This window comes from Salvelinus alpinus, chromosome 21 (assembly GCF_045679555.1).
Source record: "Salvelinus alpinus chromosome 21, SLU_Salpinus.1, whole genome shotgun sequence".
Classification (NCBI taxonomy): domain Eukaryota; kingdom Metazoa; phylum Chordata; class Actinopteri; order Salmoniformes; family Salmonidae; genus Salvelinus; species Salvelinus alpinus.
The window spans coordinates 41,063,856-41,083,607 of record NC_092106.1 but is presented as its reverse complement, the minus strand read 5'-3'; the positions used below and the strand labels follow the sequence as shown (position 1 = coordinate 41,083,607).

The window sequence follows — 19,752 nt, the reverse complement described above, 5'->3', positions numbered from 1 at the left end:
TGAACAAGGCAGTAAACCCACTGTTCCTAGGCTGTCATTGAAAATAAGAATTTGTTCTTAACTGACTTGCCTAGTTAAATAAAGGTCAAATCCCCCCAAAAATTGGAGAGAGTCTCAGTCTTAAATCATTTTCCACACACAGTCTGTGCCTCTACTTAGTTTTCATGCTAGTGAGGGTCGAGAATCCACTCTCACACAGGTACGTGGTTGCAAAGGGCATCAGTGTCAGAGCAATTTGCCAAGGCAAGAGACTCTGAGCCAGAAATCTGGCAGTGGCTTCTGATTAAATCAAATGTTCACAGAACCGCTTGTTGCAATTTCAATGAGGCTCTCTTGTTCAGATGTCGGTAAGTGGACTGGAGGCATGGCATGAAAGGGATAATGAATCAAGTTGTTTGTGTCATCCGTTTCGGGAAAGAACATGCGTAATTGCGCACCCAACTCACTCAGGTGCTTCGCTATATCACATTTGACATTGTCCATAAGCTTGAGTTAATTTGCACACAAAAAAATCATACAATGATGGAAAGACCTGTGTGTTGTCGTGGAGTTGATGGAGTTGCAGAGATTCAGAACATTCAGGAGAGAAAAAAAACATCAGCCAGATAGGCCAGTCGTGTGAGAAACTCGTCATCATGCGACAAGTGAAAATTATGGTAACTTTAAGCTTGTCTCTAAATGTAAAAAAAACGTGCCAATACTGCCCCATGATAACCAGCACACTTCTGTGTTGTGAAAGCGTTACATGGTCGCTGCCCATATCATATCATAATGCAGAAAATACACAAGAGTTCAGGGGCCTTGCTTTAACAAAGTTAACCGTTTTCACTGTAGTGTCCAAACCGTATTTCAAGCTGTCAGGCATTCCCTTGGCAGCAAGAGCCTCTCGGTGGATGCTGCAGTGTACCCAAGTGGCGTCGGGAGCAACTGCTTGCACAAGCGTTACCGCTCCACAATGTCTCCCTGTCATGGCTTTTGCGCCATCAGTATAGATACCAACACATCTTGACCACCAAAGTCCATTTGATGTCACAAAGCTGTCCAGTACTTTAAAAATATCCTCTCCGGTTGTCCTGGTTTCCAGTGGATTGCAGAAGAGGATGTCTTCCTTAATTGACCCCCCATAAACTTAACAGACATATACCAGGAGCTGTGCCATGTCTGTTGACTCATCCAGCTGTAACGCATATAATTCACTGGCTTGTATGTGAAGCAGTAATTGTTTCAAAACATCTCCTACCATGTCACTGATACGTCGTGAAACAGTGTTGTTTGATGAAGGCATTGTCTGAATAGTTTTTTTTGCCATTCTCCCCCAGCATTGTCTCAGCCATGTCCACGGCAGCAGGAAGAATTAAGTCCTCCAAAATAGTATGGGGCTTGCCTGTCCTAGCCACTCGGTAGCTCACCATATAAGACGCTTCCAGCCCTTATTAATGGTATCTGTTGCTTTTTTGTTCTTACTACTCGAAAAGTCGTCTTTATTCTCGCTCAAAAAACTCCTGTGGCTTATTTTTCAAATTGTCATGTTTCGTTTCGAAATGTCTGCGCAAGAGTGAAGGTTTCCCGCGAGGGAGTAACGTTTAATGTGATTGGATGTTAATTATTTGACTAGGCTCCCTGTATTTGACATTGTGTTGTTATTTCGCTGAACACTAGATGGTTAAATTTTATTTTTGGCAGTGAAACGAGGCGACTCAGAAAAACACTCGCCCAAATGTATAACCCCGTTGGAAAATATAAATGTGCTGTTTGAAAATGTATTTAAAAAATAAATAACATAAATAATAATAATTAAATAAATATATATATATAATATATTTCTTAAAAATGTGTCACATTTCTATTTGGCGTAACCCTGACGGCATTCCGCGTACCCCCCAGTTTGGGAATACCTGCTCCAGAGAGTCTTCGCTTTCAGGAATGGGGTCATAATAGTTTATAGCCAAAGCGCTTCTAACGCTGGAGTCAGATTCATAGGAAGAAAATAAATTCCACAGGTTACATTGGCTTAAGAAACCGCTAGAAGTATCTGTTAACCACAGAAAGAGTTTGATTCTATCGGTTCTCCTTTACCTTTCCTGGCTGGCGTACCAGGAAGTTGTCTCTGGTTTGGAATCTGAATTTAGACAACTGAATTTGAAAACTGAATCTGAATGCATCTGAGGAGTTGAAAATATGAAATTTTGATTAACTTGAAATGATGGTTTGTAATATTGATACACATGCAATCAATGAAATATCTTAAATATAATGGTTAATAACGGCGCCGGAGGGGATGGCTGCCGTTATATGGGCTCCGAACCAACTGTGCTTTTTTGTGTGTTTTTTCACATTGTTTATAACTTATATTGTACATAATGTTACTGTTACCATCTCTTATGACCAAAAAGAGCTTCTGGACATCAGAACAGCAAATACTCACCTTGAACTGGACAAAATATTTTTTCTTTTATGAGCCCGACACAAAGGATATAGTGCTTCTCCGGGACCAGGCTCAAATCCCCGTCATTCGTATGAAGAAAATACGAAAATAAAGGGGGTGGAGATCAGGGTGCCTCGTGAGAATTCGTAGGTGAATGGGTAGCCCACCTCTACCATCCGTTCCATTGGCCAGCGTTGAATCACTGGAGAATAAACTGGATGAGCTCCATTTAGAGACTATCCTACCAACAGGACATTAAAAACTATAATATCTTATGTTTCACCGAGTCGTGGCTGAACGACAACATGGATAACATACAGTTGGCTGGGTTTTCCGTGCATCGGCAGGACAGAAAAGCTACTTCTGGTAAGAAGGGTGTGTATATTTGTCAATAACAGCAGGTGTGCGATGTCTAATACTAAGGAAGTCTCGAGGTATTGCTCACCTGAGGTAGAGTAATATATTACACTTGCTCATTCTTGAATAAGTTCCTCCAGCTCTGTTTGTTCTTCCTCTATTCTTATTCTGTGCCTCCATAGTACTGTTTTTATTACTATCTACCTGTTAGTTCCTCTATTTCTTCTTTGTTTGTCTTATCTCTGTTAAAACTGCAACTGCTTTGTTTTAATGATGAGTATTGATTTGAATGGCCTCTGAAGTACATTTAAAAGTGTCCCATACAACAAGAGGATCTGCTGTGCATTCAGAAAGTATTCACACACCTTGTGTTACAGCCTGTTGTGTTAAAACCTGAATTTAAAATGGATGACTTTTTTGTATGTCACTGGCCTACACACAATGTATAATTTGTATACACACAATGTATAAAAGTATCTATATCCACACTGAAACGAGTCCTATATCGACATAACCTGAAAGGCCGTTCAGCAAGGAAGAAGCCACTGCTCCAAAACCGCTACAAAAAAGCCAGACTATGGTTTGCAACTGCACATGTGGAAAAAAAGAGCATACTTTTTGGAGAAATGTCCTCTGGTCTGATGAAACAAAAATTGAACTGTTTGGCCATAATGACCATCGTTATGTTTGGAGGAAAAAGGGAGAGGCTTGCAAGCCGAAGAACACCATCCCAAACGTGAAGCACAGGGGTGGCAGCATCATGTTGTGTGGGTGCTTTGCTGCAGGAGTTACTGGTGCACTTCACAAAATATAGATGGCATCATGAGAGGGAAAATGATGTGGATAAATTGAAGCAACATCTCAAGACATCAGTCTGGAAGATAAAGCTCGGTCGCAAATGGGTCTTCCAAATGGACAATGACCCCAAGCATACTTCCAAAGTTGTGGCAAAATGGCTTAAGGACAACAAAGTCAAGGTATTGGAGTGGCCATCACAAAGCCCTGACCTCACTCCTACAGAAAATGTGTTGGCAGAACTGAAAAAGTATGTGCAAGCAAGGAGGCCTACAAACCTGACTCCGTTACACCAGCTCTGTCAAGAGGAATGGGCCAAAATTCACCCAACTTATTGTGGGAAGCTTGTGGAAGGCTACCCGAAACATTTGACCCAAGTTAAACAATTTAAAGGTAATGCTACCAAATACTAATTGAGTGTATGTAAACTTCTGACCCACTGGGAATGTGATGATGAAAGAAATAAAAAGCTGAAATAAATAATTCTCTCTACTATTATTCTGACATTCCACATTTTTTAAATAAAGTGGTGATCCTAACTGACCTAAAACAGGGAATTTTTACTAGGATTAAATGTCAGGAATTGTGAAAAACTGAGTTTAAATGTATTTGACTAAGGTGTATGTAAACTTCTGACGGTATCAAATCAAGATATTTTGTATTTATTATTATTTTTATTTTTTTACCAATGTTCCACTTTGACATCACAGTATTTTGTGTAGATCGTTGACAAAAAATGTACAATTGAATCAATTTTATTCCCACTTTGTAACAACAACGTGTGAATACTTTGTGAATAAGTCAGTTAGTTAATGAAGAACAAATTGTCATCCAGCTTTGATTTCATTTCCAATTTCCCGTCCATGTTGAAATTCTGTAAAAGTTATGTGGAGGACAATTAGTAATCAATATGCCAAATATTTTATGGTCTGATCACATTTTGTCTCCTATCAACACTTTTTAAACCTTTGGTGCCGGTGAGACACAAGAAACGTTTCTCCTCCATGTACTTTCTATCCCACTCGGTTTTTAAGCCTCCATATATCCACTAATTCTAACGTGTCCATGATAGTTGTGATCTCCTTATGTGCACTAGGGTGATAGTTTGTAGTGCGATTTCCTTTACGGTCCATTGAGGTATTTATAACTGTGTTATAATCTCCCACCATAATAATAGGATAGTTTTGTTGATCTCAATAGATGGTTATAATTTTTTTTGAAGAAGTGTGGATCATGGTTGTACTGAACATTTCCCTATGTGGTTGTACTGAACATTTCCCTATGTGGTTGTACTGAACATTTCCCTATGTGGTTCTACTGAACATTTCCCTATGTGGTTGTACTGAACATGTATAGTTGAATGAGTTTCCTGTGAATAATAGATATTATTTTCCTTCTCTTTTAGGAAATACTAAATACTAAATCCTTCTCTTTTAAATACTGATTGTCTTTTCTTATTATTTCAGCGTATTGTCTCAGCGTTGTCGGTGATCAGGCCTACCACTTCTGTGTCATCAGCAAACATAATGATGGTGTTGGAGTCGTGCTTGGCCACGCAGTTGTAGGTGAACAGGGAGTACAGGAGGGGACTAAGCAGCGTGGCAAATGTGTTGTTGCCTACCCTTACCAGATGGGGGCGGCTCGTCAGGAAGTCCAGGATCCTGTTGCAGAGGGAGGTGTTTAGTCCCAGAGTCCTTAGCTTAGTGATTCGCTTTTTGGGCACTATAGTGTTAATGAGCTGTAGTCAATGAACAGCATTCTCACATAGGTGTTCCTTTTGTCTGGGTGGGAAAGAGCAGTGTGGAGTGCGATTGAGATTGCGTCATCTGTGGATCTGTTGGGGCGGTATGCAAATTGGAGGGGTCTAGGGTTTCCGGCATGATGACGTTGGTGTGAGCCATGACCAGCCTTTCAAAGCACTTTATGGCTACCGATGTGAGTGCTACAGGGCTGTAATAATTTAGGCAGGTTACGTTCGCTTTCTTGGGCAGAGGGACAATGGTGGTCTGCTTGAAACATGTAGGTATTACAGACTCAGTCAGGGAGAGGTTGAAAATGTCAGTGAAGACACTTGACAGTTGGTCCGCACATGCTCTGAGTACACGTCCTGGTAATCCGTCTGGCCCAGCGGCTTTGTGAATGTTGACCTGTTTAAAGGTTTTGCTCGCATCGGCTACCGAGAGCATGATCACACAGTCATCCGGAACAGCTGGTTCTCCCATGCATGCTTTAGTGTTGCTTGCCTCGAAGCGAGCATAAAATGCATTTAGCTCATCTGGTAGGCTTGCGTCACTGGGCAGCTCACGGCTGTAGTCTGTAATATTTTTTAAGAGCCTGTTTAGTAGGATTCAATCTTAGTCATGTATTGATGCTTTGCTTGTTTGATGGTTCGTCTGAGGACATAGCGAGATTTCTTATAAGCGACCGGATTAGTGTCCCACTCCTTGAAAGCGGCAGCTCTAGCCTTTAACTCGGTGAGGATGTTGCCTGTAATCCATGGCTTCTGGTTGGGAAATGTACGTACAGTCACTGTGGGGACGACGTCGTCGATGCACTTATTGATGAAGCCAATGACTGAGGTGGTATATTCCTCAATGCCATTGGATGAATCCCGGAACATATTCCAATCTGTGCTAGCAAAACATTCCTGTAGCGTAGCGTCCGCATCATCTGACCACTATCTGTACTTCCTGCTTTAGTTTGATAGAATTATGGTCAGATTTGCCAAATGGAGGGAGAGCTTTGTATGTGTCTCTGTGTGTGGTGTAAAGGTGGTCTATGGTTTTTTCCCCCCTCTGGTTGCACATTTAACATGCTGATAGAAATTAAGTAAAACAGATTTAAGTTCCCCTGCATTAAAGCCACGGCCACTAGGAGCGCCGCCTCTGGATGAGCATTTTCTTCTTTGCTTATGGCCGTATACAACTGGTTGAGTGCAGTCTTAGTGCCAGCATCGGTTTGTGTTGGTAAATAGATGGCTACGAATAATATAGATGTGAACTCTCTTGGTAGATAGTGTGGTCTACAGCTTATCATGAGGTATTCTACCTCAGGCAAGCAATACTATATTAGACATTGCGCACCAGCAGTTATTGACAAATAGACACACACCCCGTCCCTCGTCTTACCAGACATAGCTGAGCTGTCCTGCCAATGCACTGGGAAGCCAGCCAGCTCTATATTATCTGTGTCGTCGCTCAGCCACGTCTCGGTGAAACATAAGATAATACTATTTTTAATGTCCTGTTTGTAGGATAGTCCTAATCGTAGATGTTCCAGTTTGTTTTCCAATGATTGCACATTGGCCAATAATGTGCAGGGAAGTGGTGGTTTACCTAGTCGTCTGCGGAGTCACCACGCCCTCCTCCCCCTCTTCCTCCGTCTTTTCTTCCCGTCGGAAGACAGGGATTTGGGCCTTGTCTCGACAAAGCAGTGTATCCTTCGTGCCGGACTCATTAAAGAAAAAATCTTTGTTCAGTTCGAGGTGAGTATTTGCTGTTCTGATATCTAGAAGCTCTTTTAGGTCATAAGAGACGGTAGCAGCAACATTATGTACAAAATAAGTTACAAACGATGCAAAAAAACATACCAAATAGCACAGTTGGTAAGGAGCACGTAAAAAATCCCCTCTGGTGCCATTATATGAATATGGTACAGTTGTCTTATTTTTTAAGCTCATGTGTGAAGTGTATACTTTTGTTTCAAGGGTAGATTTGTTTAAAACTACCAAGAAACACACTGTTAAAAATAGCACAGTTACCATAATGAGATACAAGTTTCAAGTTTCAAGTATACTTACCATATTATGGCTGCAAAATGACTACCAAAATGACTACCAAAATGTACCATGATGTATGTTTCTAACTGTCTTCCTTTGTCCTCCCCTAAAAAGTCCCGCCCCAACCCGAGAAAGGCCCTATCACATCCCTTCCTGAATCACACCTCTTGCATCTTCATCACCTTTCTAACCTCTGAGTGCATGACACCCCACCGGTCCCTTACGTAGGTTCGCACTCCAGCCTAATGGTCATTATAGCTGACTTTCCTGGTGTTTCTTCATGTTCTACAGGACTCCCTGTATCCCTTTGTCTGAACCGATGTGTTAAGGCAGTCCTTTAACTTTCACTCCACGGTTCATTTACATACCTTTGTGAATTCAGTGAGAAAGTAATCCCATGTATTTTAGTTAGAATCTTTGCCAGTTTCTGGATATCAAGTCATCGATTGTTTTAAATTAATCCATGTGAGTGGTGCTTTAGGTTCATTTTCCAAACCCAGGAGATTACGGATCACTGAAACAGTCTGGCAGAACAGCTGCATTGAGACTCCTGTCAGGACGCGTCACCAAGAGCCAATCCAGCAAAATCCCATTATGAGTTTCTGGATTACTCACCTAAAATAATTCATTCATTTGACCATTGCATTGAATAAACAGTGGTGATAATATTGTTTCTGGAGTCTACTGGGACATTGGGTATATCTCTTATACACTGAGTATACCAAACATTAGGAACACCTTCCTAATATTGAGTTGAACCCCCCCTTCTTTGCCCTCAGAACAGCCTCAGTTCGTCGGGGAATGGACTCTACAAGGTGTTGAAAGTGTTCGACAGGGATGCTGGTCGATGTTGACTCCAATGCTTCCCACAGTTGTGTCAAGTTAGCTGGATGTCCTTTGTGCGGTTGACCATTCTTGATACACATGGGAAACTGTTGAGTGTGAAAAACCCAGCAGCGTTGCAGTTCTTGACACAAACCGGTGCACCTGGCACCTAGTACCATACCCCGTTCAAAGGCACTTAAATCTATTGTCTTGACCATTCATCCTCTGAATGGCACACATACACAATCCACGGCTCAATTGTCTCGAGGCTTAAAAATCCTTCTTTAACCGGTCTCCACGCCTTGATTGAAGTGGATTTAACAAGTGAGATCAATAAGGGGTCATAACTTTCACCTGAACTCTGTCATGGAAATAGGTATAATGATTTATATGCTCAGCGTTTATGGCTGGTGTTTGGCAGGTGTCCTCTCTCCCTCCTGATCAGGTAACTCATCATAGATCCTAGATGATATAGGATACATATACCTATATCTGACCCTGATGCCTCTGTTGCTCGGCAGGTATCTTCTCTCCCAGTCTCCTGATCAGCTCAGCTAACTCCTCCATATTGTGGTTCTTCTGCTCCAGGAGTTCGTAGCGTAAACTAGAGATGTCATGTTTAATCTCCTTCAGCTCTCCTGGGAGACAGAGAGGGTGGGGGGGGGGGGGAAGAGGTCAAAAATGAGGGGTACAGACTGCATTCATACATTTTTGGGGGATATTGAATTTGTCCCTCAGTCTGTCAACTGACAGATGATCTGCAATGAATTTATAGAAAGGATTTATCTGATGTGGGAGAACTCAACATGCAGCCTATCTACCTATCTAGATCTAGGCCCTCTGTTGCTTTATAAAACAGATCATTTGGATGCTGATTGTCTACATCCAGCATCGTGCCTAAGAACAGCCCTCTGCCGGGCCACAACCCCTCAGTCCTAATTGCTTAAGCAGCCTAATACACAGTATACATGTAACAGTATAGCTTTCGTCCCTCTCCTCGCCCCTACCTGGGCTCGAACCAGGGAGCCTCTGCACACATCGACAACAGCCACCCTCGAAGCATCGTTACCCATCGCGCCACAAATGCCGCGGCCCTTGCAGAGCAAGGGGAACAACTACTTCGAGGTCTCAGAGCGAGTGACGTCACCGATTGAAACGCTATTTAGCGCGCACCACTGCTAACTAGCTAGCCATTTGACATCGGTTAAATACAGATTAGGGTAAAACAACTGAATCCATATGTAGCCAATCCCCCCTGCTGAGTATGCTACAGGACTATTTCATTCACTGTGTTGTTTGCCGATTTGTTTATGTTTGGCTCTCCTACTCTCCCCAGCCAATCAGCAAGTGCCCACTCGCCCCACCCTCTGTGCATGAGCTGATCATGCAACCTCTGATTGGCTAAGAACATCTAGCTGGTTCTGCACTGGCTAGTCAGGCCCAATGCATGCTCTTCCATCATTATGGAACACTAGTCACTTCAATAATGTTTACATACTGCTTTACCCATTTCATATGTACTGTGCCTTCGGGAAAGGGTTCAGACCCCTTGACTTTTTCCACATTTTGTTACGTTACAGCCTTATTCTAAAACAGATTAAATAAAAAATAAATCCTCAGCAATCTACACACAATACACCATAATGACATCACAATACCCCATAATGACATCACAATACCCCATAATGAGGAAGTGACAGCAGGTTTTAAATAATTTTAGCAAATGTATTAAATATAAAACAACTGAAACAGAATTCAGACCCTTTACTAGGAGACTCAACATTGAGCTCAGGTGCATCCTGTTTCCATTGATCATCCTTGAGATGTTTCTACAACATGATTGGAGTCCACCTGTGCTAAATTCAATTGTTTGGACATGATTTGGAAAGGCACACACCTGTCTATATAAGATCCCACAGTTGACAGTGCATGTCAGAGCAAAAACCAAGCCATGAGGTCGAAGGAATTGTCCGTAGAGTTCCGAGACAGGATTGTGTCGAGGCACAGATCTGGGGAAGGATACCAACACATTTCTGCAGCATTGAAGGTCCCCAAGAACACAGTGGCCTCCATAATTCTTAAATGGAAGAAGTTTGGAACCACCAAGACTCTTCCTAGAGCTGGCCCCCCGGCCACATTGAGCAATCAGGGGAGAAGGGCTTTCGTCAGAGAGGTGACCAAGAACCTGATGGTCACTCTGACAGAGCTCCAGTTCCTCTGTAGAGATGGGAGAACCTTCCAGAAGGACAATCATTCCTGTAGCACTCCACCAATCAGGCCTTTACTGTAAAGTAGCCAGAGGGAAGCCACTCTTCAGTAAAAGGCACATGACAGCCCACTTGGAGTTTGCCAAAAGGCACCAAAAGACTTTCAGACCATGAGAAACAAGATTCTCTGGTCTGATGAAACCAAGATTGAACTATTTGGCCTGAATGCCAAGTGTCACATCTGGAGGAAACCTGGCACCATCACTACAGTGAATCATGGTGGTGGCAGCATCATGCTGTGGGGATGTTTTTCAGCGGCAGGGACTGGGAGACTAGTCAGGATCAAGGGAAAGATGAACGGAGCAAAGTACAGAGAGATCCTTGATGAAAACCTTCTCCAGAACACTCAGGACCTCAGACTGGGGTGAAAGTTCACCTTCCAACAGGACAACAACCCTAAGCACACAGCCACGACAATGCAGGAGTGGCAAGTCTCTGAATGTCCTTGAGTGGCCCAGCCAGAGCCTGGACTTGAACCCGATCGAACATCTCTGGAGAGACCTGAAAATAGCTGTGCAGCAACGCTCCCCATCCAACCTGGCAGAGCTTGAGAGGATCTTCAGAGAAGAATGGAAAAACTCCGCAAATACAGGTGTGCCAAGCTTGTAGTGTCATACCCAATTAGACTCGAGGCTTTAGTCGCTGCCAAAAGTGCTTCAACAAAGTACTGAGTAAAGGGTCTGAATACTTATGTAAATGATATATTTCTGTTTTTAATTTTTAATAAATTAGCAAACATTTCTATGCTTTGTCATTATGGCGTATTGTATGTAGATTGATTGTAAAGTTCTGTATTTCTTTTCTTAGTCAACCTTGTGTTCTGTTTCTTTGTGTTCTTGAACGTAGCCCTGTTTCTTTGTGTTCTGGAACGTAGACCTGTTTCTTTGTGTTCTGGAACGTAGCCCTGTTTCTTTGTGTTCTTGAACGTAGCCCTCTTTCTTTGTGTTCTGGAACGTAGCCCTGTTTCTTTGTGTTCTTGAACGTAGCCCTCTTTCTTTGTGTTCTGGAACGTAGCCCTGTTTCTTTGTGTTCTGGAACGTAGCCCTGTTTCTTTGTGTTCTTGAACGTAGCCCTGTTTCGTTGTGTTCTGGAACGTAGCCCTGTTTCTTTGTGTTCTGGAACGTAGCCCTGTTTCTTTGTGTTCTTGAACGTAGCCCTCTTTCTTTGTGTTCTGGAACGTAGCCCTCTTTCTTTGTGTTCTGGAACGTAGCCCTGTTTCTTTGTGTTCTTGAACGTAGCCCTCTTTCTTTGTGTTCTGGAACGTAGCCCTGTTTCTTTGTGTTCTGGAACGTAGCCCTGTTTCGTTGTGTTCTGGAACGTAGCCCTGTTTCTTTGTGTTTTTGAACGTAGCCCTGTTTCTTTGTGTTCTGGAACGTAGCCCTGGCTGGCTGACTGGCTGACTGGCTGACTTGACTGGCTGACTTGTCTGGCTGATTGGCTGACTGCAGCCCTGGCCCACATTACTTAACATACTGTAAGGTTCTGTATTTATTTTCTTAGTCAACCTTGTGTTCTGTTTCTTTGTGTTCTGGAACGTAGCCCTGTTTCTTTGTGTTCTGGAACGTAGCCCTGTTTCTTTGTGTTCTGGAACGTAGCCCTGTTTCTTTGTGTTCTGGAACGTAGCCCTGTTTCTTTGTGTTCTGGAACGTAGCCCTGTTTCTTTGTGTTCTGGAACGTAGCCCTGTTTCTTTGTGTTCTGGAACGTAGCCCTGTTTCTTTGTGTTCTGGAACGTAGCCCTGTTTCTTTGTGTTCTGGAACGTAGCCCTGTTTCTTTGTATTCTGGAACGTAGCCCTGTTTCTTTGTGTTCTGGAACGTAGCCCTGTTTCTTTGTGTTCTTGAACGTAGCCCTGTTTCGTTGTGTTCTGGAACGTAGCCCTGTTTCTTTGTGTTCTGGAACGTAGCCCTGTTTCTTTGTGTTCTGGAACGTAGACCTGTTTCTTTGTCTTCTGGAACGTAGCCCTGTTTCTTTGTGTTCTGGAACGTAGCCCTGTTTCTTTGTGTTCTTGAACGTAGACCTGTTTCTTTGTCTTCTGGAACGTAGCCCTGTTTCTTTGTGTTCTGGAACGTAGCCCCGTTTCTTTGTGTTCTGGAACGTAGCCCCGTTTCGTTGTGTTCTTGAACGTAGCCCCGTTTCTTTGTGTTCTGGAACGTAGCCCTGTTTCTTTGTGTTCTGGAACGTAGCCCTGTTTCTTTGTGTTCTGGAACGTAGCCCTGTTTCTTTGTGTTCTGGAACGTAGCCCTGTTTCGTTGTGTTCATTGATTTCACCTGTTATTTACTCACCTGGTCTCATCAGCTCCATATTTAGTTCAGTTCTTTCTGTTTGTGCCTTGGTGAGGTATTGTTCATTTTGACTCTACTAAGCCTTTTCCTAGCTCGTTTGTGAGAACCAGTTATAGCCTTCAGTCCTAGTTTTGATTCACCTGCTTTATCACTGTCACCTGCCGGTGCAGATCAGAGATCAGTCCATTTATCTCTGTCACCTGCCGGTGCAGATCAGAGATCAGTCCATTTATCTCTGTCACGACTTTAGCTATGCTTATTTCCCTATGCTGCGTTTATTGTACTCATGACTCCTTTTTCTTCTATATTACAGACCATTTCCACGATCATGACTCCTTTTTCTTCTATATTACAGACCATTTCCACGATCATGACTCCTTTTTCTTCTATATTACAGACCATTTCCACGATCATGACTCCTTTTTCTTCTATAAAACAGACCATTTCCACGATCCTGACTCCTTGCAAAATAAGCCCTGTGTGTGTTAACTGTTTGTGAGACTGCCTTAAATCTCTCTGACCAGGAAAGGTGTTCAGTGGGTCACAAAACAGTCAAATAGGAAGGGTCTCCCTCATACCTTCATTCACTTCGTCACTGTCTTTATTGATCTGTGCTTGTATCACATATCTCTTGATGAGGCGTCTCATTATCTTCTGTGAAGTAGAAAAAAAAGAGTAAAATATGATTATTGTATAAGCTTGTATACAAATGAGTAAAGTATGCTATGCCTTATGGTGATGAAAACCTATGGAACTAAGCATTGTGACGTGAAAATACTACCTCTATAGGTCTACTTACCTGGTGCCGACTCGGACAAGCCAGACCTCCAGCAGTTGAATTCTTAGGATGATCCAACTGGAGGTTAAGACACAATCAAACAATACTTCATTAATAAAGTGTAAATTCAACAATTTATCACAAAATAAAAACAAGGGAAAGCTGCACTTTTCCAACAGGACACTAGAGGGCTCAGTACACAACAAAGTAAATATAGAGAGTTTCCAATATTGATCATTATATTTAGTCCAGTACAACTTCGTATACGGGTCTAGGAAACCACAGTATAGAGCCAGGACATACATCTATCATAACATCATCTATAGGCTGGATGACTCTGACACTGTGTCCATGTAGAGAACTTCATCCACAGACTCAATTGCTACGAGAGAGAACAAAAGAGCGTGAGAGAGAGAGGGCTAGGGACAGGGGGCTAGGGACAGGGGGCTAGGGACAGGGGACTAGGGACAGGGGGCTAGGGACAGGGGGCTAGGGACAGGGGGCTAGGGACAGGGGGCTAGGGACAGGGGACTAGTGAAAGGGGGTTAGGGACAGGGGGTTAGGGACAGGGGGCTAGGGACAGGGGGCTAGTGAAAGGGGGTTAGGGACAGGGGGCTAGGGACAGCGGACTAGGGACAGGGGGCTAGGGACAGCGGACTAGGGACAGGGGGCTAGTGAAAGGGGGTTAGGGACAGGGGGCTAGGGAAAGGGGGCTTGGGACAGGGGCTAGGGACAGGGGCTAGGGACAGGGGGCTAGGGACAGGGGCTAGGGACAGGGGGCTAGGGACAGGGGGCTAGGGACAGGGGGCTAGGGACAGGGGGCTAGGGACAGGGGGCTAGGGACAGGGGCTAGGGACAGGGGGCTAGGGACAGGGGCTAGGGACAGGGACTAGGGACAGGGGCTAGGGACAGGGGGCTAGGGACAGGGGCTAGGGACAGGGGGCTAGGGACAGGGGGCTAGGGACAGGGGACTAGTGAAAGGGGGTTAGGGACAGGGGGTTAGGGACAGGGGGCTAGGGACAGCGGACTAGGGACAGGGGGCTAGTGAAAGGGGGTTAGGGACAGGGGGCTAGGGACAGCGGACTAGGGACAGGGGGCTAGTGAAAGGGGGTTAGGGACAGGGGGCTAGGGAAAGGGGGCTTGGGACAGGGGGCTAGGGACAGGGGACTAGTGAAAGGGGGTTAGGGACAGGGGGTTAGGGACAGGGGGCTAGGGACAGCGGACTAGGGACAGGGGGCTAGTGAAAGGGGGTTAGGGACAGGGGGCTAGGGGGCTAGGGACAGCGGACTAGGGACAGGGGGCTAGTGAAAGGGGGTTAGGGACAGGGGGCTAGGGAAAGGGGGCTTGGGACAGGGGGCTAGGGACAGGGGGCTAGGGACAGAGGACTAGTGACAGGGGGCTAGGGACAGGGGACTAGGGACAGAGGACTAGTGACAGGGGGCTAGGGACAGGGGGCTAGGGACAGGGGGCTAGGGACAGCGGACTAGGGACAGGGGGCTAGTGAAAGGGGGTTAGGGACAGGGGGCTAGGGAAAGGGGGCTTGGGACAGGGGGCTAGGGACAGGGGACTAGTGAAAGGGGGTTAGGGACAGGGGGTTAGGGACAGGGGGCTAGGGACAGCGGACTAGGGACAGGGGGCTAGTGAAAGGGGGTTAGGGACAGGGGGCTAGGGGGCTAGGGACAGCGGACTAGGGACAGGGGGCTAGTGAAAGGGGGTTAGGGACAGGGGGCTAGGGAAAGGGGGCTTGGGACAGGGGGCTAGGGACAGGGGGCTAGGGACAGAGGACTAGTGACAGGGGGCTAGGGACAGGGGACTAGGGACAGAGGACTAGTGACAGGGGGCTAGGGACAGGGGGCTAGGGACAGGGGGCTAGGGACAGAGGACTAGTGACAGGGGGCTAGGGACAGGGGACTAGGGACAGGGGGCTAGGGACAGGGGGCTAGGGACAAGGTTATAAGGGATAATCTAAACCATAAATCAATAATGGCCAGACTATTTCCCACCAGTACGGTACTACCTACTTACTGTGTGTGTGTGTATATATATATATATATATATATATATATATATATATATATATATATATATATATAAATATAAGAGAGAGAGAGAGAGAGAGAGAGAGAGAGAGAGAGAGAGAGAGAGAGAGAGAGAGAGAGAGAGAGAGAGAGAGAGAGAGAGAGAGAGCGCACGATTGTGTGGTTCACCTTATTGAGCTCTGTATCCTCATTGTGACAGCTCTTGTGTCTGTTGAGAGCCTTCAGCATGAGGTCTCTTAGCCCCAGGACCAAGGCAATGATGGCCTTGGGACTGGGAACCAGGTTAAAGGGGACAGGTAATGTCCCACCTTCCTCAAAGTAGGAGAACCATAGCTTAGCCCGGGCAAATTTCCACTCTACATCAGCGTCATCCTGGGGAGAGGAGATGGGGGGAGGAGATGGGAGGAGGGGGAGGGGAGGTGGGGAGGCAAAGGGAGGGGAGAGGAGGGGAGGGGAGGGGAGAAGAGAAGGGAGGGGAGGGGAGGGGAGAAGAGAAGGGAGGGGAGAGGAGGGGAGGAGAAGGGAAGGGAGAGGAGGGGAGGTGGGGAGGGGAGGGGAGGGGAGGGGAGGGGAGGGGAGGGGAGGGGAGGGGAGGAGAAGGGAAGGTAGGGGTTAATGCAGAGAACCTACAGTTATGATTATAGCTACTGTTCCCTGAAGGAGGGAAATGAGGTACCACACAGCAATGGAGACATAAAATCACACACAACCCCGGGGGACACAAGATGAAAAGGCCCACAGCAGACTACCCAGAGTTCCGACCTGGCAGGAAAACCTGCGGTACCGGGTGTTTGCTAGCTGCCTAATGACCCTCTCCTGCCCCAGTCGAAAGCACCCTGCAGGTTACACTGGGAACAGTGACATCCAAGAGATAAAACCTTACAACAGTGTGTGGGGATGCCCAACTCACCTACCTCTCTTTAAACAAGGCCCAAGAAGCTGCCAGATCTCTGGTGGTGTGTGCACATTACCGTTAGGTAATTCCTGCCTTCTGCTGTCATATGTCAGACAAATAGCCTAGACAATCCAGTGGGAGAGACGCTGCTTACAAAACACTCTACCACCAGCCAGATTAGATAAACTGACACCCCTGGTCCGCTCATTTTACATGGTCAAGCTCGTACCGGACACAGGGCATGTAACCTCCGCTGCTCCTCAGAAACAAATGGAGGAGGTGAAAAGGGAAAAAGCTGAAAAGCTAGAGACTGTAGGACATAGTTATGACCTTAAGGGCGAAGGCCGCATTAGGACGCAACGTCACCAAGGGTGAACTTCATACAAGTGTGAGTGAATGGATAACGCGTGGAGATCCCCAACGCGCTGAGCCGAGGTCAACGACACGAGCAGGGTGGTCTTGTAGAAGAGGATCTTCAGATCCACAGACTCCATTAGTCCAAAAGGGGCCTCACACAGCACATCCAAAGCCAAAGCCAAAGCCAAAGCGGGCTAGGTTTAGAAACCGGCCTGACACGGCACACACCTTTTATAAACCGCACCGCCAGAGGATGAGCCCCTCAAGTGGCACCATCAGTTCCCACATGACACGCTGAAATAGCTCCCATATACACCTTCAGAGAACAAACCCCACTTGAAAAGCACCTTTAGGAACATTAAAATGTCCACCAGAGGAAAGGAACAATTCCTTTATTTTGGCACCTGCCTTTTATTTCCATACGACCCTCTAGTTGTGTCCTCGCGGACTGTTTAGTAGCAATACCGTTCAGAGGTTAACCCCTTGCCGTCATATTGGATCTTTCAGGAACCACTGATTCCAAATCTGCGACCAAGGTTGCGAGAGTTGCGTTGCCACGGGGCCTAAAAGGCGAATGATCTCCACGAACCAAGGTCATTCGGGCCAACGGGGAGCCACAAGGATCAATGACAACTCGTCCCGACGCACCCTCTCCAGCGTGGAATGAATCAGGTCTGAGGCCACTGGTTCACGAGAGCATCCGTTCCTAACAGAGATCACATATGGAGTAAAACAGTCAACGATGCTCATTTTCGGCCCTTGTCGGACATTTCCTATATCTGGGAAACCACCCAGGGGTGCAGCCGACTCCTCCCCTGGATTACATATCTGCACCGTGTTGAGGCGCCCGGGGAGATACGTCACCCGGAGCGAGGAAAAGTGTGTACTGCTCCACAGCAGGCCAAGGAGCAGGCCAAGGACAAGAGGAGGTGAGACCATACCCCTCCCTGTCTGTTGATATGGAGGCCATCAACCCCAATAGATCTTGTCATCGGCAAAACACGCAATCCAGCCGAAATTGGGCCAAGCAAAGCCGAGAAACCGGTCTCCCTCTGCGGGGACAACAATTCTCGACTGAGTCTAACTTGAGACCCAGAAACAGAATGCGCTGAGATAGAGGTAAACAGCTGCAGACACTGAACATGGGAAACCAGCCGAGAGGCAACGCCACCAGCTCCCTCGACTCCGCTACCACTTGCCAATCGTCCAGGTAGTCCAATATCCGCATAGGTACGAGGGAAAGCCTGAAAGGGAGGAACCAAAAACTCGTAGTCTATAGCCTCGAAACGGAACCTCAGCAACTTCCTGTGAGGGGGATATTTGTTCACATTAAAGTTTGCATCCTTCAGGTTGATGGAGGTGAACCAATCGCCCGGGTGCACTGACTGTTACAACCGGCTGTTCGTGAGCATTCTGAATTTGTAGATCCTGAGGTGTTCAGGGCACACAGGTCTAAAATTGGAATCAAAGTCCTGCCCCTTTTGAGAACTAAGAAATATCGGCTGAACCAGCTGTCAAGGGCCTCTCACATAGGAATCATTCTGATCACCTGCTTCTGGAGAAGGGAAGATATCTCCCTCATAACGAGAACAGTCGACCTAATGACGCTGTAAAAACATGGGGGACGCACAAGCAATTGTAGCCTGTACCCCGACGTCACTGTTTACAAAATCCAGGGCGACAAAAAAAATGAATCTTAACACTGTGGGGTAGAAACAATGTGTTTAAGTCTACTCTGATGTACCCTGATTGGCCCTGCCACTTTGGGGTACCGTTGTCACAGTGAATTAATTCATGCCTCAGGTTTATCTCCTGTGGAAGGCGGGGCTTCCAGTGAGTCACAGTGTTCGTTGGCCCTGTCAAGCGTGATTCTAATGTCCTTCAGTAGAGGGCGCTAGCACAAACTCCACACAGCTGTGTTGCAGTGAGTTGACCAACTGAAAAGGGAACTGAGTATTTAGAAACAATCAACTCTAAAACAACAACAATCAGTTTTATAACATAATTCCAAGCTTCCGGCTTTCATAAATAACCGTTTCCCTTTACATCCATAATAATTGTCCAGAGGTAAATACTAAAAGCATTGAGTGGGAGAGCCATAGCAACCTGATTGATATGGATGGCAGCCAATGTTTGAATCCCAAATGACACATTCTTCCCTATATAGTATCACTACATTTGAGCCGGGCCCATATGGCTCTGGTCTAAAGTAGGACACTTTATAGAGAACAGGGTGCCATTTGGTACACGGCCCATACCAGATCCAAACATCCTAATGCGACCCAACGGTGGAGAAGCTGCGGCCTCTAAACTGGATGAGAGAGGATTTCACTTTCTCTTCCAACCCTGTAAGTAGCTGCAATTACCATCGCAACAGACAATAATTCATTGAATTCATTTTTACTCAGAAGACAGTATTGAACTAAATCATTCTACAATGACCTTATCTATGTAGCTCAAAGCATTTGTAATTACCCAGAAGTACTTGGGGTGCATCCCAAATGCTACCCTATTCCCTATATAGTGCACTACTTTAGACCAGAGCCCTATGAACCCTGGTAAAAATGTAGTGCACTATAATGAGAATAGGGTACCATTTGGAACGTGGCCTTGCCATGCCTCCTATTAACCCACAGCCTCCACAGTATCAGACATCATATAGTAGATGGAAGCTGCAGTGCTGTATGGTGGCGCTTACATGTTATCTGATGGGAGATGAATTAACACAGCCAAGCATGCAGATGTAGCCTACAACAATATATCTACAAAATGGTGGCTTCACAATGGAGCCATGATGATTAAAGGAGCATACAGAACATGTTAAATAACTGGGTCTATTTGTGTGCCATTATTGTGTTGAATGTGGATTTGTATGCTCTAATAGTAAATAATATCCTTGTCCGAACCACAGTGGCTCATAGGAGCAGGAGCCTATCAGGATACAGCTTGATCT

The 19,752-nt window shown here is 45.6% G+C and overlaps 1 protein-coding gene across 1 annotated transcript in view; it reads right to left on the bottom strand.

Moving 5' to 3' along the window:
• Positions 1–2,426: 2,426 nt before the first annotated feature.
• The window catches only part of trpc6b (transient receptor potential cation channel, subfamily C, member 6b), an 81,964-nt gene continuing 64,638 nt past the window's right edge, over positions 2,427–19,752 (bottom strand). Inside the window, exons 9-12 of the mRNA XM_071357946.1 lie at positions 15,716–15,919; positions 13,530–13,586; positions 13,309–13,384; positions 2,427–8,818 (exon numbers count right to left, since the gene is read on the bottom strand). Of these exons, the coding sequence (XP_071214047.1) occupies positions 8,667–8,818; positions 13,309–13,384; positions 13,530–13,586; positions 15,716–15,919 (489 nt within the window). The 3' untranslated portion in view covers positions 2,427–8,666. The remainder of the gene's footprint in view (positions 8,819–13,308; positions 13,385–13,529; positions 13,587–15,715; positions 15,920–19,752) is intronic.